General features: G+C 44.4%; 1 protein-coding gene across 1 annotated transcript; it reads right to left on the bottom strand.

The window, feature by feature from the left end:
* Positions 1–402: 402 nt before the first annotated feature.
* Positions 403–15,885, bottom strand: CLDN11 (claudin 11). The gene is made up of 3 exons (XM_081570879.1): positions 15,005–15,885; positions 10,765–10,929; positions 403–1,717 (listed from the first exon to the last, which is right to left on the bottom strand). Exons 1-3 carry the CDS (start codon positions 15,228–15,230, stop codon positions 1,485–1,487), a joined length of 624 nt encoding a protein of 207 aa, XP_081427005.1. The 5' UTR covers positions 15,231–15,885; the 3' UTR covers positions 403–1,484.
* Positions 15,886–17,001: the final 1,116 nt, after the last annotated feature.

The following is a 17,001-nucleotide window of genomic DNA, read 5'->3' as shown; positions in this document are numbered from 1 at the left end:
CAAACAAAATGCACTTAGATATTATTACCTGAAGATCCAATAAAAATGAGATTGTTTTGTAGTTCCCTTTATACTGAGTCAATTCCTTTACTATGCTCAGAATAGATAAAGGAGTTTGTGTGATACTTGGCACTTGGTGTCTGATGATTGCCTATTTATATGACTTAAAGAAACCATAATGTCCCTCCTTAAGAGACCTAGAGAGCATCTAGGTTCCTCTTATGACCACATGTAACCATCACAGTACAGCGAATAAAATATCTTTTCAATTATTCAGTATAGGGCAGAAAGACTTACTCTTGAATCCCTGACCAGATTCCCTGTAAATTACTAGTAGAGATCAACGAAAAAGTTTAAATTGATGGATGATACCTCTGGATACAACAGAATATTACAGGCCAGTTTTGCAGACAGTCTGTTATTTTATTGCACAGATTTCATTTAAAGAACAAAATGCACCATCAATGTTTGGAGAGTTTAAGGTCTTGGATACCGGTACACCATCAATGTTTGCACCCGTAAAGCCAAATTCAACAGTACAATTTATGTTAAACAATATCACTTCAAGACAGCTAACAGAATGAAAATAGAAAAGGGAGAAAGTTTTTAAAATATGTTAAATTGAAGCATATGCAAGTGTAGGATTAAAAACTATATCCTACAAACTTGGAAATCAAGAATGTTTTATGGCATGTCGGTTAGTTATACTCACTTGTTCTGTTATTTACGGTATCATTAAAGTCTGTTTGGTTCATTTCCTTCATACTGATGCATTGAGAATTTCAGGAAAACCATGGTTATAAAAATGAGCAACCTTAAAAATTATGTACAGATAAATGTAAAATCACAAACTAAAAAATATCCCCACCCCTTGCCCTCACCTTACAAAAGGGAAACTTCCCCATGGGGGGCAAGGTCTACAATGCCCTTCCCTACCCCACCCCTCATTCCCAATTCTGTCTTTTTCTATTGGTTACAACTAAGTGACCTTGGAGCTGAGAGGAGGGAGGGAACAGAGAGGCATCTCTATGAGGCTCCCATTGTCATCTGTAACAGTTTGAAAGTGTCTTTTATTTCTCTCCCCACACCCAACTCGGCAATGTTTGCAAGATATTTGAAATTTAAAGAGAGAGGAAAATTTTTTCATATATATATATGTGTGTGTGTATATATATATATGTACATATATATATATATATACGTACATATATATGTATGACTAAAGAATGCTCAAGAAAAGAGCTAGTAGTGGGCAAAACCATGGGAAAAAATGTGCGGCATTATCTGAGCTAAACATTTCTTTTAAGGCAACAGAAGGAGAGGGAGATGTTAAGACTACAGAATGCCAGACAGGATGCTCTTCTAGAACTTTGGCTTTGGAGCCTGGCAGAGGAGTGGGCTTCCCACCCCCTCACAGTGGCAAGCGAACCTGGGGCCATAGGCCCGGCATCTACAGCACCTCCGTGGGCAGGCTGGCAGCTCTCTTATACGTGGGCACTCTTGGCGTGAGTAGGGGAACTGGAGCCTGAAGAGTAGTAGAAACGATTTTCCCCGAACGCCTGGGCATCTCCAGAGCAGCAGACGATGACACAGCCCCCCACGAGGCACAGCACGGCACCAATCCAGCCCGCGTACAGGGAGTAGCCAAAGCTCACGATGGTGGTCTCACGGTGGGCGCACACGGGAAACCAGATGGTGGCGACCATAGCGCAGAGAGCTGGGGAGACAAGGAGAGGGCTTGACTGAGGAGCCCCATCACACACCGCCAAGACCAGGCTCCCCTTCAGTCCACATACGCACCCCTCTGGCTTCCAACAAACTCCAAAACTCAGTACACTCAGCTCTGCTTCCTTGGGGACAATTTGAACCTAAAGGTTGACATCTGTTGAATAAAGAGATCGAAATCTTGTGCCAAACTGCTAGGTCCTTATTTTTTCAACAGGTGGCAGAGACAAAAGAGGGCTGCTCAGGCTAAGCTGCTTCGTTCGTGTTCAACTCTGTGAGACCCTGTGGCCTGTAGCCTGCCAGGCTCCTTCCTGTCCATGGAGTTCTCCAGGTAAGAATACTGGAGTGGGTTGCCATGCCCTTCTCCAGAGGATCTTCCCCAGAGACAAAAAAAAAAAAAAGTCCAGTGTAAAAACCTAGAAATAAATCATTTAAGTCCAAAAAATATGCATCTGTATTATTTATATATCTTGACTTTATATACTTATAATTCTATTCTTACACTTACTTAGTTGTATTGTAATTATCTCTTTACAACTCTATTTCCCATTTCAAGTTCTGAGATCCTTGAAGGCAGAGCCCATGTCTTATGTTTGTAAAGTCAGTGTTTGGCTCAGAACAAAGTACAGAGTATGTGTTCAATGTATACCAGGCGAATGACTGGGTGACCTGAGCTATTCGGAAATGAGAAACAAGATGGTGCCCACTTCAGGGTCCACTCTTTTTTTCTATTTGGTCAGTTCACAGTACAAAGACCTGAAGAAGCTATACAAATTCTCTTGCTGTGGAGAATACTGCCAGACGTCAGTGGAGTATCAGCTAGGAGTCGTGAGTTTGTATTGTGCTGCTCACAGTCACGAAACCTCCACATACACACACACATGAACAGTTCCCAGAGTAAAAAAATTACCCATTCAAGGACTGTGACCCATCACAACAAATGTCATCATCATAAGAAATAGCCTCTACATCAGTTAGTTTTTCCCCTCCTCCTAAGCAAAGTAACAAAACAGGACAGGCAGGAGCCTATAAAGATTTTTTAGACGGTTTTAAACCTCTACACCAGCACTGTCAAATAGGGTAGCTAACAAGCTACATGGGCTATTGAACATTTCTTATGAGGCTAGTGCGATTGAAAACCAAATCCCGAGTTTTCATTAAATTTAAGTGAACACGTAGCTAGTGGCTAATGTACTAAGCAACAAAGCTCTAGAAAGTAACTTTATTCTTACTTTAATATCATCTGATTTCTACGACTACAACTAGACAGAAATTTTAGGTAAAGCTTTGAGTTGGGGGACTTTCCTGGGGGTCCAGTGGTTAAGAATCCACCCCTCAAGGCAAAGAACTCAAGTTTGATCCCTGGTTGGGGAACTAAGATCTCACATGTTGAGGGGGAACTAAGGCCTGCCTGGCACAATTAGAGAGAAGCCCATCTGCCCGCTGCAACTAAGACCTGAGGCAGCCAAATAAATAAACATTTTTTAAAACAAATATTAAAATAAATATTTTTTAAAAAACTTTAAGTTGAGGTGTCACATTAAAGTTAACAGACCAAAATAATAATAATAATGTTTCTAATTGTTAGTCATAAACACTTTGATAAATTCAAGGCAGTCGTTGCACTGTTTGCTACCCAGGGAACTCTTGTCACTCAACTTAGTACACTTTTTCTGATTTCTGCTCATACTGAGTAATTTTCTAACTGACCTCTATGCCCACAGAGAAAAAATGTAATTTTTCTTAAATAGCACTCAAATTTTACAGCCTTGTACATTAGATCTAAACTAAAGAAAAGATGTAAGTCTTACCCATTTTGAAAGACCTCTTAGACTATTTCATTGCACTTGTGTAGCTTGTACAATAAGGTTTTGTTGACAACACACTAAGCCCATCCCCACAGGTGTGTATAGATATACATAAATAGACGTGATTCATGTCCTAAAAATGTATAGATCCTAAGTGGAAGTCAGAGTAAAGAAGTGAATCTGGGGGCTCTGAATTGCTCCAACTGGCCTTCTAACAGCCTAAATTCACTCCATTTAGTTGTGAACTACTCACATATTTAAGGAGTTTATATAGATTATCTAAGATGCTAAAATCTATCCATATAACTTAATAACTTCACTTTACTTAAAGAACAAAGCCCTATCATGCCAGCTTCTGTAAATGAGATTGAGAAGATGTATTTTCCTTCCATGAGTAGAATATACTCAAAAAGACCAGCTGATCTGATTGACCAAACCTTCCCTTTCCAGCACAGGGCTTTAAAGATCTATGATACATTTTTTTTCTTTCTCTTCCTCTGGCCACAGATTCCAAATCTGGCACTCTTGGAGAACTGCTTGGCTATTGTCATAGTTATAATCTAGAGTGTCGGAGCCAGAAAGAATTGCTCTAGATTTTCCACATCAAAATACGATCCAGCTACACACACTTAGATACCGAAAGGGGACATTTGTTCTGAGATGGGCAAAAATAGCAATCTAGCAAGGGCTTCCAAACACCCATGCTTGATTAGAGGGAAAAGCTGAATTCCATAGGAAAAAAAAAAGATTTGATTCCCAGTTGATGTGGCTCAATCCAATTGATCTTTCCTATAAACAATTAACTGGATTCAAAACAGGTTATGGTTCAAGTAAAGTTTTATATTTTCCAATTATTTACACATACCATACATACACACTCACACACACACATACACACACGGGCATTCTTCACATGTCATTTTAATCTCACTTAACTTCCAGGTTTGGTTTAGATTTTACAGAGTAAGATTTAAATATTGCCTTTAATTTCGCTGAATTCTTCCTCTTTTACTAAGCAAAGTAATAAAACTAGGTTATTTTCATAGAGGGAAAGAATCAGACTCACTATACCAAAAGTAATCATCAGTCTTGATTTTGAGTGTTTGAGATTTTGTTAGACTTTATTCCTATATAATTCACTAGGAAAACGAAAAATCAGAAAAATGTCTAAAGATTTAAATAATGAACTTATAGGACTGGGTGAGTGAAAAGGGTGGATGGACGGACAAATGGATAGATGAGAGTTAGACCCATTTCTAATCTATTCTCCACTTCATTCACTCCAAAATTGACTTCTAAAATTATAAAAGTTTAATGTAACTTTAACACACTCAAAGCTACACACTCATGATTTACCTCATTAGAGATTTCCTTCTTTTACAATGCATGCAAAACAAGGCAAATGAGCACCAGCAGACTCTTCATTTCCTCATAGGTAATTGAACTCTGGGTGGAATTTCTGTGGCTCTCAGAGACCAACCACATCAAAAACCACTAGAAGATGACGGACCACCACACCACATGGAGAGAATGAGAGGTTCACTGGGAAGAGTGACCTTCAATTGAATTCACAATGAAGAACGCTTAAAAACTAAAAAAGGGAGAGTTTACTCAATTTGAGCATGGCTTGAAGGGAAAGAAGAATACGTTTAAATCAGTAAAGTTAAAAATGCAAGTCGTATCATGCTCAACTAAAAGATGTGAAATGTTAATAGAACTGGCAGTAATTTTTGGCTTTCTTAAAGACATAGAAGGCCTGCTAGACTTATTTCTATTTGCAGACACATACACACACACGTGAGTTTGTAATGATTCTCTCCATATACGGGGAAAATACAATATTTTTCTTAAAAACCCACAGTTAACTATAAAGTAAAGAACATGGAAGGGAATTTTCATTTACTTTTATGTCATCAGAATTTAAGTCTCTAAAAATAGGACGGGGGAATTTTAACACTCAGATTTTTCTGTTTCTCCCCTTCTACCTTCAGAAGATGCAATAGTTAACTGCACAAGAGGAAAAAAATTCTGCCACTTGTGGGGGAGTAGAAAGGGAAAATCAGAGATATCGTCATCTTAAAAAACAAAAGAAGGAGAAGGGGAGAAAAAAGCTTCACTTTGTAGATAGAGATTCATCTGGACTTGGTCCTCTCACAAGCAAAATTCCTTGCTCTTCATAAAAGAAAATAGTTTGTCTCTTTTGACAAATTTCAAATCATTTAATATAATCAATTCTTCAGTTGATAGAAAACAGCCTTATTAAAGGTTATCAATGATCTTGATGTATCCAAACACAGAAAATATTTGGGAAAGCAGTTTCAGAGCAATGAAATGTTAAGTGCAGTTTTTCATCTCTTTAGGGTTAGACAACACATATATATGGAGTTAAATAAATGTGATGAAATTAAATAAAATTGGCACATGTTTGGCTTTAGAGGTAATAACCTAGAAAGAGAAGGGGAGACAGACAGAGAAGCCTAGAAAGACAAAAGAGCAGCAGATCCTGACATTTCTTCCTTCCGCCAATGAACACCTGTTTTTAGACTTTGTCACTTTCTATACTAAGCACTGAAAAGACTTTTAAAAGCATCATCTCTAGATCAAACTAACATTTTTCATTAAACTCACTTAAATTACCCTGAGTTTCATTAGTAATACTGGGGAAAAAAATCTTCCTTTATCTGATAACTGAGATTTGCTTCCCCCCCCAAAAAACGTCTGAAGACTGGGAGAGAAGTGGAAATACAGAGATGAAGCAGGTTGACTGTGAGTTGATCATTATTGGGAGTTCATGATACTCGTCTACTTTTGTGTATGTTTGAAATTTTTCACAATAAAAACTTTTTAAAAATCCCCCTCCATTTAACATTTTAGGAGGCATCGAATGCAGTCTTCTACAACTGATACTATTACATCACACGATCTAACTGGCTGTTCACTTCAGCTTGTCACAAAGAAGCCAGTTAACTCAAGGCGACAAGTAATGAGATTTCTAACGAGCTATTGGTTGAAGTCACGTGTACTTTGTCGTTTTTTTATAATTTGAAACCAGAAAAATCTTGGTTCTACTTTCTTCACTTGCCATTCTCTAAATTTTAATTAAAGAAAACAGTGGTGGGACGACACAGTGACTTTTATGAATATCTAATATTTACAACATCTAATATTTACAATCATCAAGCCAATGGAATATTTGAGTACATTATTTTCCTGGCCTGTTTTCAACACGTTCCCCTTTATTTCTATTCCACAAATCATTATCTCTTTTTTTCCTTCACCCTTTAAAAAAAAAAGCTTCATGGTTATTAGTAAATTTTTTTTTAAATCACAAAGTTTTAAAAGACAGACCTCATTAAGAGACAGGAGAGACCTTATAAAGAAGATAATTTCTCCAGTTTTACTAATAAGCCACAACCATACTAAGATGATATTAATATATCCTTTTTTCTACCCACATGAAGTTTGATTTAGGCTAGGAACATTTTTGTGTAAAGCTAATGAGTTTGAAAGAAGACTTTTTCTAATTACTATGTTAATACTCCAGGATTAAGGGCATCACTGTTTATTTCACCCCAAGGATTCCTAATCCCTCTAGGACATTGTGTGCATGACAAGTTCAATTTGTCCCACATTTGCATATACCCTTTTTTTTTTACACTAATTTTATTATTAGCCTGTAAGTTCCAAGTTAAAAACTTTTTTCAATACAAATAGGATTCCTGGGGCCTTATCTTTTAAAAGGAGGAGAGAAGACAAAGAATTCCACTTAGGAATTCCACTTTCCTTCCATTCCCTACCCTGTCTCCCCAAGAAACACCAAAATCAAGTACTTTCTAACTTATAGCAAGGTGCAAATTAGTCTGAATCAGAACTAAGCTTGAGCATTTTCAGTTGTATAGCTTCTTGTGACTTTTCATAAAGGAATAAGCCAAAAACTCAAACCATTAATCCCGACATTCTGGTTTCCGCAAAGCAAGCAAAGGCAATATTTCCATTAGACCAGGATGTGACCTGGTGTCATCTCTCCTTACCAGTTCCACGTGTGGACATGACCCTGCAGAAATTAGACGTGATAGAAGGAATACCCAGTTGCCTTCTAGGCAGCTCCTTTCTAGGTTACCTTTCTATTTCCTCTGACCAACAACAGCTACAAAATTGCAACCATTTGATGAGCACTCGGTATGTGCCAGACACTACACTAAATAACTTGGATATCTCATTTCACTATTCTTACCAACCTCAGAAGTAGGCAGTATTGTCCCCATTTTATATAAAGCCTCAGAGACGTTAAGTGACTTTAACTGTCCCCACTCACAGAGCTAGAAAGCAGCAGGTCTGAGATTTAGTACAGTTGGTCTGACTCCACACGATAAGATGAAGCATCTCAAGGCATAGGTATCACCTGCTTCGGCAGGGGCTCTTGAAAAGCCACAGATTAGAATGATATACATCCTGGATCTGAGGAGCCTGATGCTCCTAGAACTACTCATCAGGCTTAAGAAGTCGGCAGCATCAGGCTTCCATGCCTTCCCTCAAAGCAGGAACCAAATCCTCACACACCACTGAACTCAGACTCCTGAGAAGATAAGCTGTTGTATCAGAGACATAATTTTTTAAGCTTTCAGAAAAATAAAAGTTTCCAGAGTCAGGAGGAATGGATTTTAATTAATAGCGCTTACAGTTTTCACCCCAAGATTAGCTTCGACTCTGTTCCGGTTCCCAGGTCCCCACACCCCAGTGTGCTTGGTCAGGGACCACACCTCAACCGGAGCACCGTCAGTGACCCCGAGGACCCAGCAGGAGCCCAGCGCTAGCCTCTGCTAGAAGAGCACCAGAAGCCCTTCCCAGCCACACAAAGGGAGCCTTCACTCTCTCCTGCTCCTCCCACCCACTGCCAGCCGGGGAAACAAGTCTCCTGGGCTCCCAGCAGAGAAGACAGGGGAGGCCAGCAGGTGCCACACTTGAGACCATGAGCTTTACATTTCCAGAGTGAGCGAGCTCCTTCCAGTCTAAACAACATCCAAACCCAAAGGCAAGGGGCGACCCACTGAGAAGTAAATCCGGACAGGAGCAATCAAAGAGGACACAGGCACCACTGGAGACGCAAGGAGCAGTGCCCTCGTTCCATCACAACAGTGACGGGTCAGAAGGGGCAGCCTCCCTGTGGGGTGGGGTGTCCAACCACTCAATGCCCCCTCCATTGGCTTCCTCCAAACAGGGACTGAGGAGCTCCCACCCCTACCTGCCCACCCACCTCAACTCTCCGAAGATTCTGTCTATAGCCACCAGCCCACTTGAAAAAGATAAACTGTATACAATTTGACTAGGAAGTTTCAAACAACAGGTTGCTATTTTTTCTTTTAATAGCCATTATATTCAGCTAGATAATTCAGTGGTTTTCAGGAGAGTTTTAAATACCAGTTTGTCTGTATAACTTTACTTTTATGTCTTTATTTCCTACAAGATTTGGGTTCGGGATAGTCTCATGTATTCTCTTTTAATGTGACTCTCATGTGGACGACCAGGGTTTCTAAAGATGAACACTCAACACAGCGGGCCCATCCTTTGGCTTTGGCATCCTCAGAGTCAAAGAGAGAGCCCGCTGGGGCTTCTGTAACACTGTGAGGAAAGTTATAAACAACCGCAAACGTCTAGGACGAGAAGGGTTTCACCTGGATTCTGCAAAACAGCTTACTTGCAGAACTTTGGGCTGCTTACCGGAAAGGGAGTTCAGATACAAAGATCTCACCACCAAAAAGCCTCACAAGGAAGGACTCTGTGAGTTGGATGAAGCACGTGATGCTGACCACATGTTCCTCATGGGACTCCCACAGAAATTCTTTGTGGCTGGAACCAAAAGGTCCATGCCCAGATTCTTCTCCTGAAATTATTGAGGTTTTCTGGTCTTTTCACGCCTATTCACCCATGCACAGCAAGCCCCTCCTCTGAATTCTCCATAGCTTCACAAGTCTCTAAACACCTTTACAATCAAGGGAAAGGGCACCCCTATGTCTCATGTCCCCCTCACCTCACCGGTGACACTGTGGGTGACCATCATAAAATGACACTGACCCACACAGAATCCTGACTCCCTACCTTGCCCCCTCAAACACCCAGTCTGATACCAGTTTGGGGATGGAAATTTCCTGTCCCAGGGGAACTTAATTTATATCTAACTCATATCCAGACCAACGTCTCATCACTGATATCTCAGTGCATTTTGCAACAAGAGCTGCCATTCTTAAAATGCCTGTCTTCTATTAAGATTAAGAATGGTGGAAATAACCTTCAAAAACACCAAGAGATGAAATCACTGGTGAGAGCAGAGCTATAAGGACCCTCCCTAGGTGGGTAAACCAAGGCCCCTGTGTGCAGGTGTAATCAGGAACACTGAACAAGCACATGCCATGTCCTTGGTCCGGGCTGTCCCTCTCTCCAATCCATGACCTGACCATCTCCTCTCCAACTCTCAAAAGTCATTGCTGGGATCCTCTGCTCTGAGAAACTCCTCCAGTCTGCATTAGATACCTTGCTCTAGGTATGTACAGCCTGTGTACCTTTTCTAGGTAAGTATGTCCCACGCTCTATCAAGATGTCCAAGAACACTCAAGGCAGAGGCTGCCTTCTCTTTGCCAGTATGCCCAGTGCCTACCATGGTGCCTGGCCCTCAGCAGGTTCTCAATGAAATGCGTACAGAATAAAAGATGGGGTGATTCATCACCTAGTGATCTACTACCCTTGACATCTGACTTTTCTCTTGCCCTTCTCTTCCTCTGGTCTTTCTTTATATGTTAGGTTCTCAATCTTGGTTGCATTTAAGAGCCACCTGGGAAGCTTTCAAAAAAATATCTTTGCCTGGTCGGCTGTCCAGAAATTCTGAGTCAATGGACCTGCAGTGGGACCTGGGCACAGGTGTTTCCAAAAACAGACTCCATGGTGAAGCCTGAGTGGAGGTCCACCCTATAACTCTCTTCTGTCCTCTGGTCTCTCTCTTACGTATTCCGTCAACATCCTTTTTGTTAGTTTGTTTTCTTATTTTTATGTTCAGTGACTCCCACAGACATTATTTGTCCCTCTGCCTCAACCACCAGGAAACATAAAGGAATACACACAGCCAGGGGCTTTTCCCCAGTGGATTCACGTGTCTTCCTGGCCACATCTCTCGAGCAGCAAGACCTGAGATTGTTCAGGTCCGCTCAGAGTTGGGGTGCCCTAGAGAAAGCTGTCTTACCCACAAGAATGAGCATGACACCAGCCAGCTGGGCCCGCCTGTACTTGGCCACGCCAGGCTCATGGCCCATTCGGATGCACGGGAGAACTGTGAGCAGCAGGAGAATAGCCGGCAGACCCAGGACGGAGGCAGCAATCATCAGGGCACGGCAGGCCTGCACGTAGCCTGGAAACAAGAGCGCAGACAGGGTGGATTAGGCCACAGGTCCCCTCGGATCCTGAATCCTGCCTCACAGAATGCAGCACCATCTGCCTGCCTTCCTTTTGTCCCACTGCAGGACTTTCAATATGTTCAAAGGTGTCCAAACGCAGTGACAAATGAAAGAGAGGCTGGGGGCAGGAGAGACTGAACAAGGATCCCTGGCTTTAGCCCACCCATCCATGTTTCCAAGATGAAGGGGCCAAGAGTCCAATTACACTGTTACATCACCTTGTAAAAGATTCAGATTAAAATCTAAATCTTCCAAGAAGTCTTCTGCTGTTGATGTGTTCTACCTGCATGACCTTGGCCAAGTGCCTTGACACTTTCCTCATCTAGAGAGTAAAAATAATAATAGTACCTACATCTCGCCAATGGAATCTAACTAAGATTCAATTTGTAAATTCATGCAGTGCTCAAACAGTGCCTAGCACAATATAAGTACTCCGAAAGGGGTCAGCTATTATTACTGGTATTGCAAATATTACTCTGTCAAGGCAGTACTTTTATCTCCAGGTGTATTAGGTGATTTTGTCCCTTAACCATGTGTTTTTAATTCACAATGTGTATAGTATGTGGCTCTAACTAGACTAAGCTAAGGCTCAGGGTCATTTTCTTGATTATCTCCTGAGAAACTGCTATGGTCATGAATCCTGCCCCCAAAGATGGTCAGGCTCCCCCACAGTGCCCTGGACATACTTCCACAATGGTCCATTATCCATAAAGGAATCTCTCCAACCCCTCAAGGATTCTTGGAGAACAGACACCTGCCTTGGCCTTCATGGAGTTAACACAGTGGTCACAGCAGATGATGCAAACATACAATTATGAGTGATGGAGTTAACAAGTTGAATAATAACGGTGGAGCAAAACTATCTGAACTTGATACTCTCCAATAAAATGCCAGGTAACTACTTTATTAAGAAACAGATTAGAAAAAAAAAAAAGAAAGAAACAGATTAGAATATGTTCAATGTTTATGTAAAATAAATATGAGAAGATGCTGTGAGAATATGACAGACTTAAATGCACTATTTCTCACTAAAACACTCCTTCTTTCCAATAAAGGAGGGGAATAGTACATATGTACTCCTCCTCTTCACTCAGTGGAAAGTAGAGCCAGTGGCCTGGGGGAGGGAGAGTTAATGGCAAAACCAGAAACAAGCCCCAACTTCTGCCTCATGTGCCAGGACCCTGATACCAAACCAGCCTACCTGTGCACCAGGACCCAAGTGCAAGATTGACTCTTAGCAAGATGTAGTTTGCCAGAATTCAGAGTCCACACCGACTGGCATCACCGACATGAGTTTGAACAAACTCTGGGAGATGGTGAAGGACATGGAAGCCCGGCCTGCTGTAGTCCATGGGTCACAAAGAGTTGGACATAACTGAGTGACTGAACAAGAGTCCACAAGGGCACTCTCTCAACCATTGCTCACCTCAGTTTCTTGTGAATTAAGGATAATCAATCAAGTATCTGTTAACTTGAAGACCCCCAGAAAGCAGCTACAGGTGGTCTGAGGCAAGACCTCTGACCACAGGACTGTGCCCCTGTGGCTGAGAACCAGGGCTGGCAAAAAACAGAGTCAGTCAGCCACCCAGATTCCAAAATTTATGGCTCAGGCAGTCCACAAGCTAGTTGCCAAGGCCACATTTGAGAATCTAAAGGAGAGTGAGATCAGTCCCTGTCCCCACCTAGAGTGTGAGAGAGGGGACCCCAGGAAGAATGAGTCCCTCCCTGAAACGTACACCATGTGTGGGATGGTCTGTGTTCTCTGAAAACAAACCACTTGTCACCAAATGCTCAGCAAACTTAATTTCAGGAAAAGGAAGCAGAGGGTAATTATTTGCTTCACTCAGATTCTAACAAATACCATGCCCAGCTTTTGATAAAAAAAATAATAAAACTACCATTTACGAAGCCTTTTACTACATCTAAGAAGGCTTTTGCATCTCTCATCTCATTTAATCCCCAAAACAATTCTGAAAGATAGAATGAAGAAGACAGCTGGGGTTCATAGAGGTTAGTAACTTGTCCCCAGTCACCCAGGTTGTGAGCGCTGAATCCCAGAGTCTGACCCAGATCTACCAAAGGCAGCTTTAACTGAAGGCATATCCAGATCTGGGTCCCTGACCTCTGTCATTCTGAAAGTCCAAAATGGAGGGCAGAGCAGGGGAAGATGCAGAAAGGGCAGGATGCTATCTATATCTCTGAGGAATTTAAAATGCCGTAGGAGAACCTAGCAGTAGGAGAACCTGACGCCAGGAGAGATTAAGGGCAGGAGAAGGGAGTGACAGAGGATGAGATGGTTGGATGGCATCATCGACTCAACAGACATGAGTTTGAGCAAACTCTGGGAGGGTGAAGGACAGGGAAGCCAGGCCCGCTGCAGTCCATGGGGTCACAAAGAGTCAGACACAGTTTAGCGACTGAACAGCAAAGCAGAACCTGACTCACAAACGATGAGCAAAAAAGCCCTAAACGTGCACTAACGGGAATAAGAGTCAAATATCACAGCAACAAGGAGGAAGGGGGTATAGATTCCGACTACAGAGACCTGGAAATAGGAAGCACTGAGGTGAGGCTTAAAGAAGGGCATAGCCTGATGGGGGGTGGGGGGTCGGGGGGGAGGAGGCGGGGAGGAGGCGGGGCTTCCCTGGAGGTTCAGACTGTAAAGAACCTGCCGGCAATGCAGGAGACTCGGGAGATCCGTGTTCCACCCGGGTTTATCCCCTGGAGAAAATAATGGCTACCCACTCCAGCATTCTTGCCTGGAGAATCACATAGACAGAGGAGCCTGGGAGGCTACGGTCCGTGGGGTCGCGAAAAGTCTGACACAACTGAGCGACTTTCAGACATCACACACACACACACACACACACACACACACACACACACACACAGCCTCCAGGAGGGAGGGAGCGAAAGGCTCACCCACGGAAAGCAAAAGCCAAAGGATCTCAGGCTGGCGGCCTGGGGCCCCAGTTACTCCGCTTGTTAAAGAAGCCAGGAAAGGCCTTTAGAGGCGCAGCATCCTCAAAGGCTAGCGGCACAGAAGGCGGTGGTGCTTACGCCAGCGCGGGGATAAGCCAAGATTCCGAGCAGAAAACCCACAGGGGCGCCCGAGACCTTGTCAACCACCCAACTGGCTCCAGGTTTAAAGCTGAATTGAAACTTGCCCAGAATTTTTCACCAGGGCAGCAAGTAAGGATGGGACTCGAGTGGCGTCGAGGAAGGTGGAGACTAGGCAATCCTCCCTCCCCTCCCCACTGTGAGACGCTCCCGGAGCGCAGGGGGAGGCCCGCTGCGGTGCGCCTTTTCCTAGGGTGGGTGGGCCCTCCAGCGCACCCGCTCTTCTCTGTCCGACCACAGAGTGCAGAGACTCGAAGGGGAGTCGCGGCAGGCCCGACTAATATTACAGTTACTATTGGAAGGGCAGAGGGTGGGGGGAAAGAGATAGGCCGCGGGGCCCGCGGGAACCCTCCGGGCGCAGCTAGGAGGACCCTAACTTGGCCAGGACACCTGGGCCATCCCCCAAGGACTGGGAAACTCTGCCTGGGCCTGTTCCGATCGCAGGAATGCTTTTGTTTCTCTCTTTGCTCCTCGCCCCTGTGGGTAGATTCTTACTGAGAAAGCAGGGCGCCTGCGGGAGGTGGGGAGGGGTGGGGGGTGTTGAAGTACTTCTGATCTATCTTGGACGGTGGGAGCAGGCGGCGGGTGAGGCGGCGGTAATTAACATGCACGGAGTTCCAACTAAGTGTCTATGTCCCAGTTCATTACCTTCTCAGGGTGACTCGGCCAGTGGTCACCATATCATCCCAAAATTCCAGATAAGAAAACTGAGGCTGAGAGAGGTTAATCTCAGGGCTGCCTAATTCCTCCTCAACGAAGTGGGACTGAAGATGTCAAAGGGTGCCCCCCAAATCTTCAAGCGCCCAAATATTTCTGTGAACGCCTCCCACTGCCCCCTCCCGCGTCTGCCCAGAGGGAAAAGGTTTATTCAGGAGCAGCCATTTGTGGGGCATGGAGAGGGGTCCTTACCCGGCAGGATGAGGATGTCCACCAGGGGCTTGCAGTGGTACAGCCCCGTGGCCATGACGCAGTCGGCCCACAGCCCCTTAGAGCCCAGCTCGTCCAGCTTGCGGCAGGTGGGGATGGTGTAGCCGCAGGTCACCACCCAGTCATTGGTAGACGTGGTGACGATGATGCCGATCCATCCCACGAAGCTCGTGACGAAGCCCACTACCTGCAGGCATGTGGCCACCATCGTGGCCAGCCTGGAGTCCCCGCGCCTCGCCCCTTACTAGCTGTGCCCGCGCCCGGGTTGGACGGCGCCTGCCCCTCTCCCGCGCTCTCGAGCCGCTGGCCGGTGACGGCGCGATGCGGGACGCTGGAGGTGGCGGGAGGCCAGGAGACGCTACAAGCCCAGCTGCGCGACGGGCACACGGCGGGGACAGCAGAGCGGCTGGGCAGCGCGCCCCCGCCCCCCTCTTTAAACCCAGCGGACCAGGCCGGCGAGCTCCAATCCGCGACGGCTCCCTGTCCGCTGGCCAATTGCAGGGCGGGGTCCGGAGTGGGATGTGGAGGGAAGCGGGAGAGGGGGAGGGTGCCGCGGGCGGGCTTCGCACGGTTAGTGTTGGAAATAACAAAGTTTGGAAATAAAATAATTCGAACCAAGTCCCAGTGATGGAGAGCGACAAGAAGGCCCGCATTGGGCGAGAGTTCTGTTTTGCTGAGAATTATTTCCCTTCTTGCTGCCCTTCTCTCATCTCTCTCTCTGGGTCTCTGCTTCGCTCCATCCCTCCTCAGCTTCTCCCTACTCCTTTTCCCCAGCTGAGAGCAGGGACGGTGGGACTCCAGGGGGAGCCCCGTACAGTTCCTCCTCGGCCCATGATGGTAACTGATGAGCTGAGAATTGCCCTAAAGAACGGACGCCAAGCATTCAGCATATCCTAGTTACTGGCAGAAAGAAAATGAACCTTTGCCTGCTGTTAAAAATCATCAGAGGTGGCCAAGGCCATTGACATGACAACAACACCATTATTGCTGTCTTTAGCCATTCACATTTGTGCGGCTGTGTCATGTACTATGTGTTTGTATTTGTGCTGTGCTTAGTTGCTCAATCCTCCATGGACTTTAGCCCACCTGGCTCCTCTGTCCATGGGGATTCTCCAGGCAAGAATACTGAAGTGGGTTGCCATGCTCTCTTCCAGGGGATCTCCCCAACCCAGGGATCGAACCCAGGTCTCCTGCATTGCAGGCGGATTCTTTAAGGACTGAGCCACCAGGGAAGCCTGATGCATGTGTTTAGGCTTATGTGTTTATCTCATTTAAACAGTTGCTACATTTGTTTAAATATAGGAACAATTTGTTGTTTGTCCTAGGAACAATTGTTTATACATGGTACTCATGAACAGACAGCATGAGAGGGGTTAGGTTGCCTGAGTACAATAGCAAGGAAGGGATAGATTCCACCCTCCCATCTCACCCCTCCTCACTGACCATTCCCAGAAACCTGTCCTAATTGTCACTTTCTGAAAATTCCTAAAGGACTCAAGTGTCTCTTTTGTTACCTTAAAAGCTAGGCTGACAGCACCTTCTAAATGTAAATAAGTCAATACCTGTTCTCCACTGAGAACACTACCTAGCCTAGAGTGAGTGCTCTGCAAGAGAAAATGTCATCATCATCATCATCATTATCACCATCACCCTCATCACCACCACCATTATTACCATCACCTTCATCACCATCACCAACATCATCACCATCACCTTCGTCAACACCACCACCATCATCACCATCACCTTCGTCACCATCACCAACGTCATCACCATCACCTTCATCAACACCAACAACATCATCTCCATCACTTTCATCACCACCACCACCATCATCACCACCACCTTCATCACCCACCACTAACATCATCACCATCACCATCATCACCCACCATCAACATCATCAAGCTACCTTCTCACCATGCATTCAAGGAAAACCTATTATATGTACTTTTCTATCATGTAGAGAAGTCCTCCTT

The sequence above is a fragment of the Giraffa tippelskirchi genome, chromosome 2 (assembly GCF_054371585.1).
Source record: "Giraffa tippelskirchi isolate mGirTip1 chromosome 2, T2T-mGirTip1v1.2.pri, whole genome shotgun sequence".
NCBI classification, from domain to species: Eukaryota; Metazoa; Chordata; class Mammalia; order Artiodactyla; family Giraffidae; genus Giraffa; species Giraffa tippelskirchi.
This window is presented reverse-complemented; position numbering and strand designations above follow the sequence as displayed.

What these genes read in the sequence shown, in the direction of transcription:
- CLDN11 (XM_081570879.1), bottom strand. Translation starts at nt 15,230, where the DNA reads ATGGTGGCCACATGCCTGCAGGTAGTGGGCTTCGTCACGAGCTTCGTG. An exon ending in GGACATCCTCATCCTGCCGG is followed by an intron (nt 10,930 to 15,004) that starts GTAAGGACCCCT and finishes TCTTGTTTCCAG; the next exon opens with GCTACGTGCAGGCCTGCCGT. An exon ending in TGTCATGCTCATTCTTGTGG is followed by an intron (nt 1,718 to 10,764) that starts GTAAGACAGCTT and finishes TTGTCTCCCCAG; the next exon opens with CTCTCTGCGCTATGGTCGCC.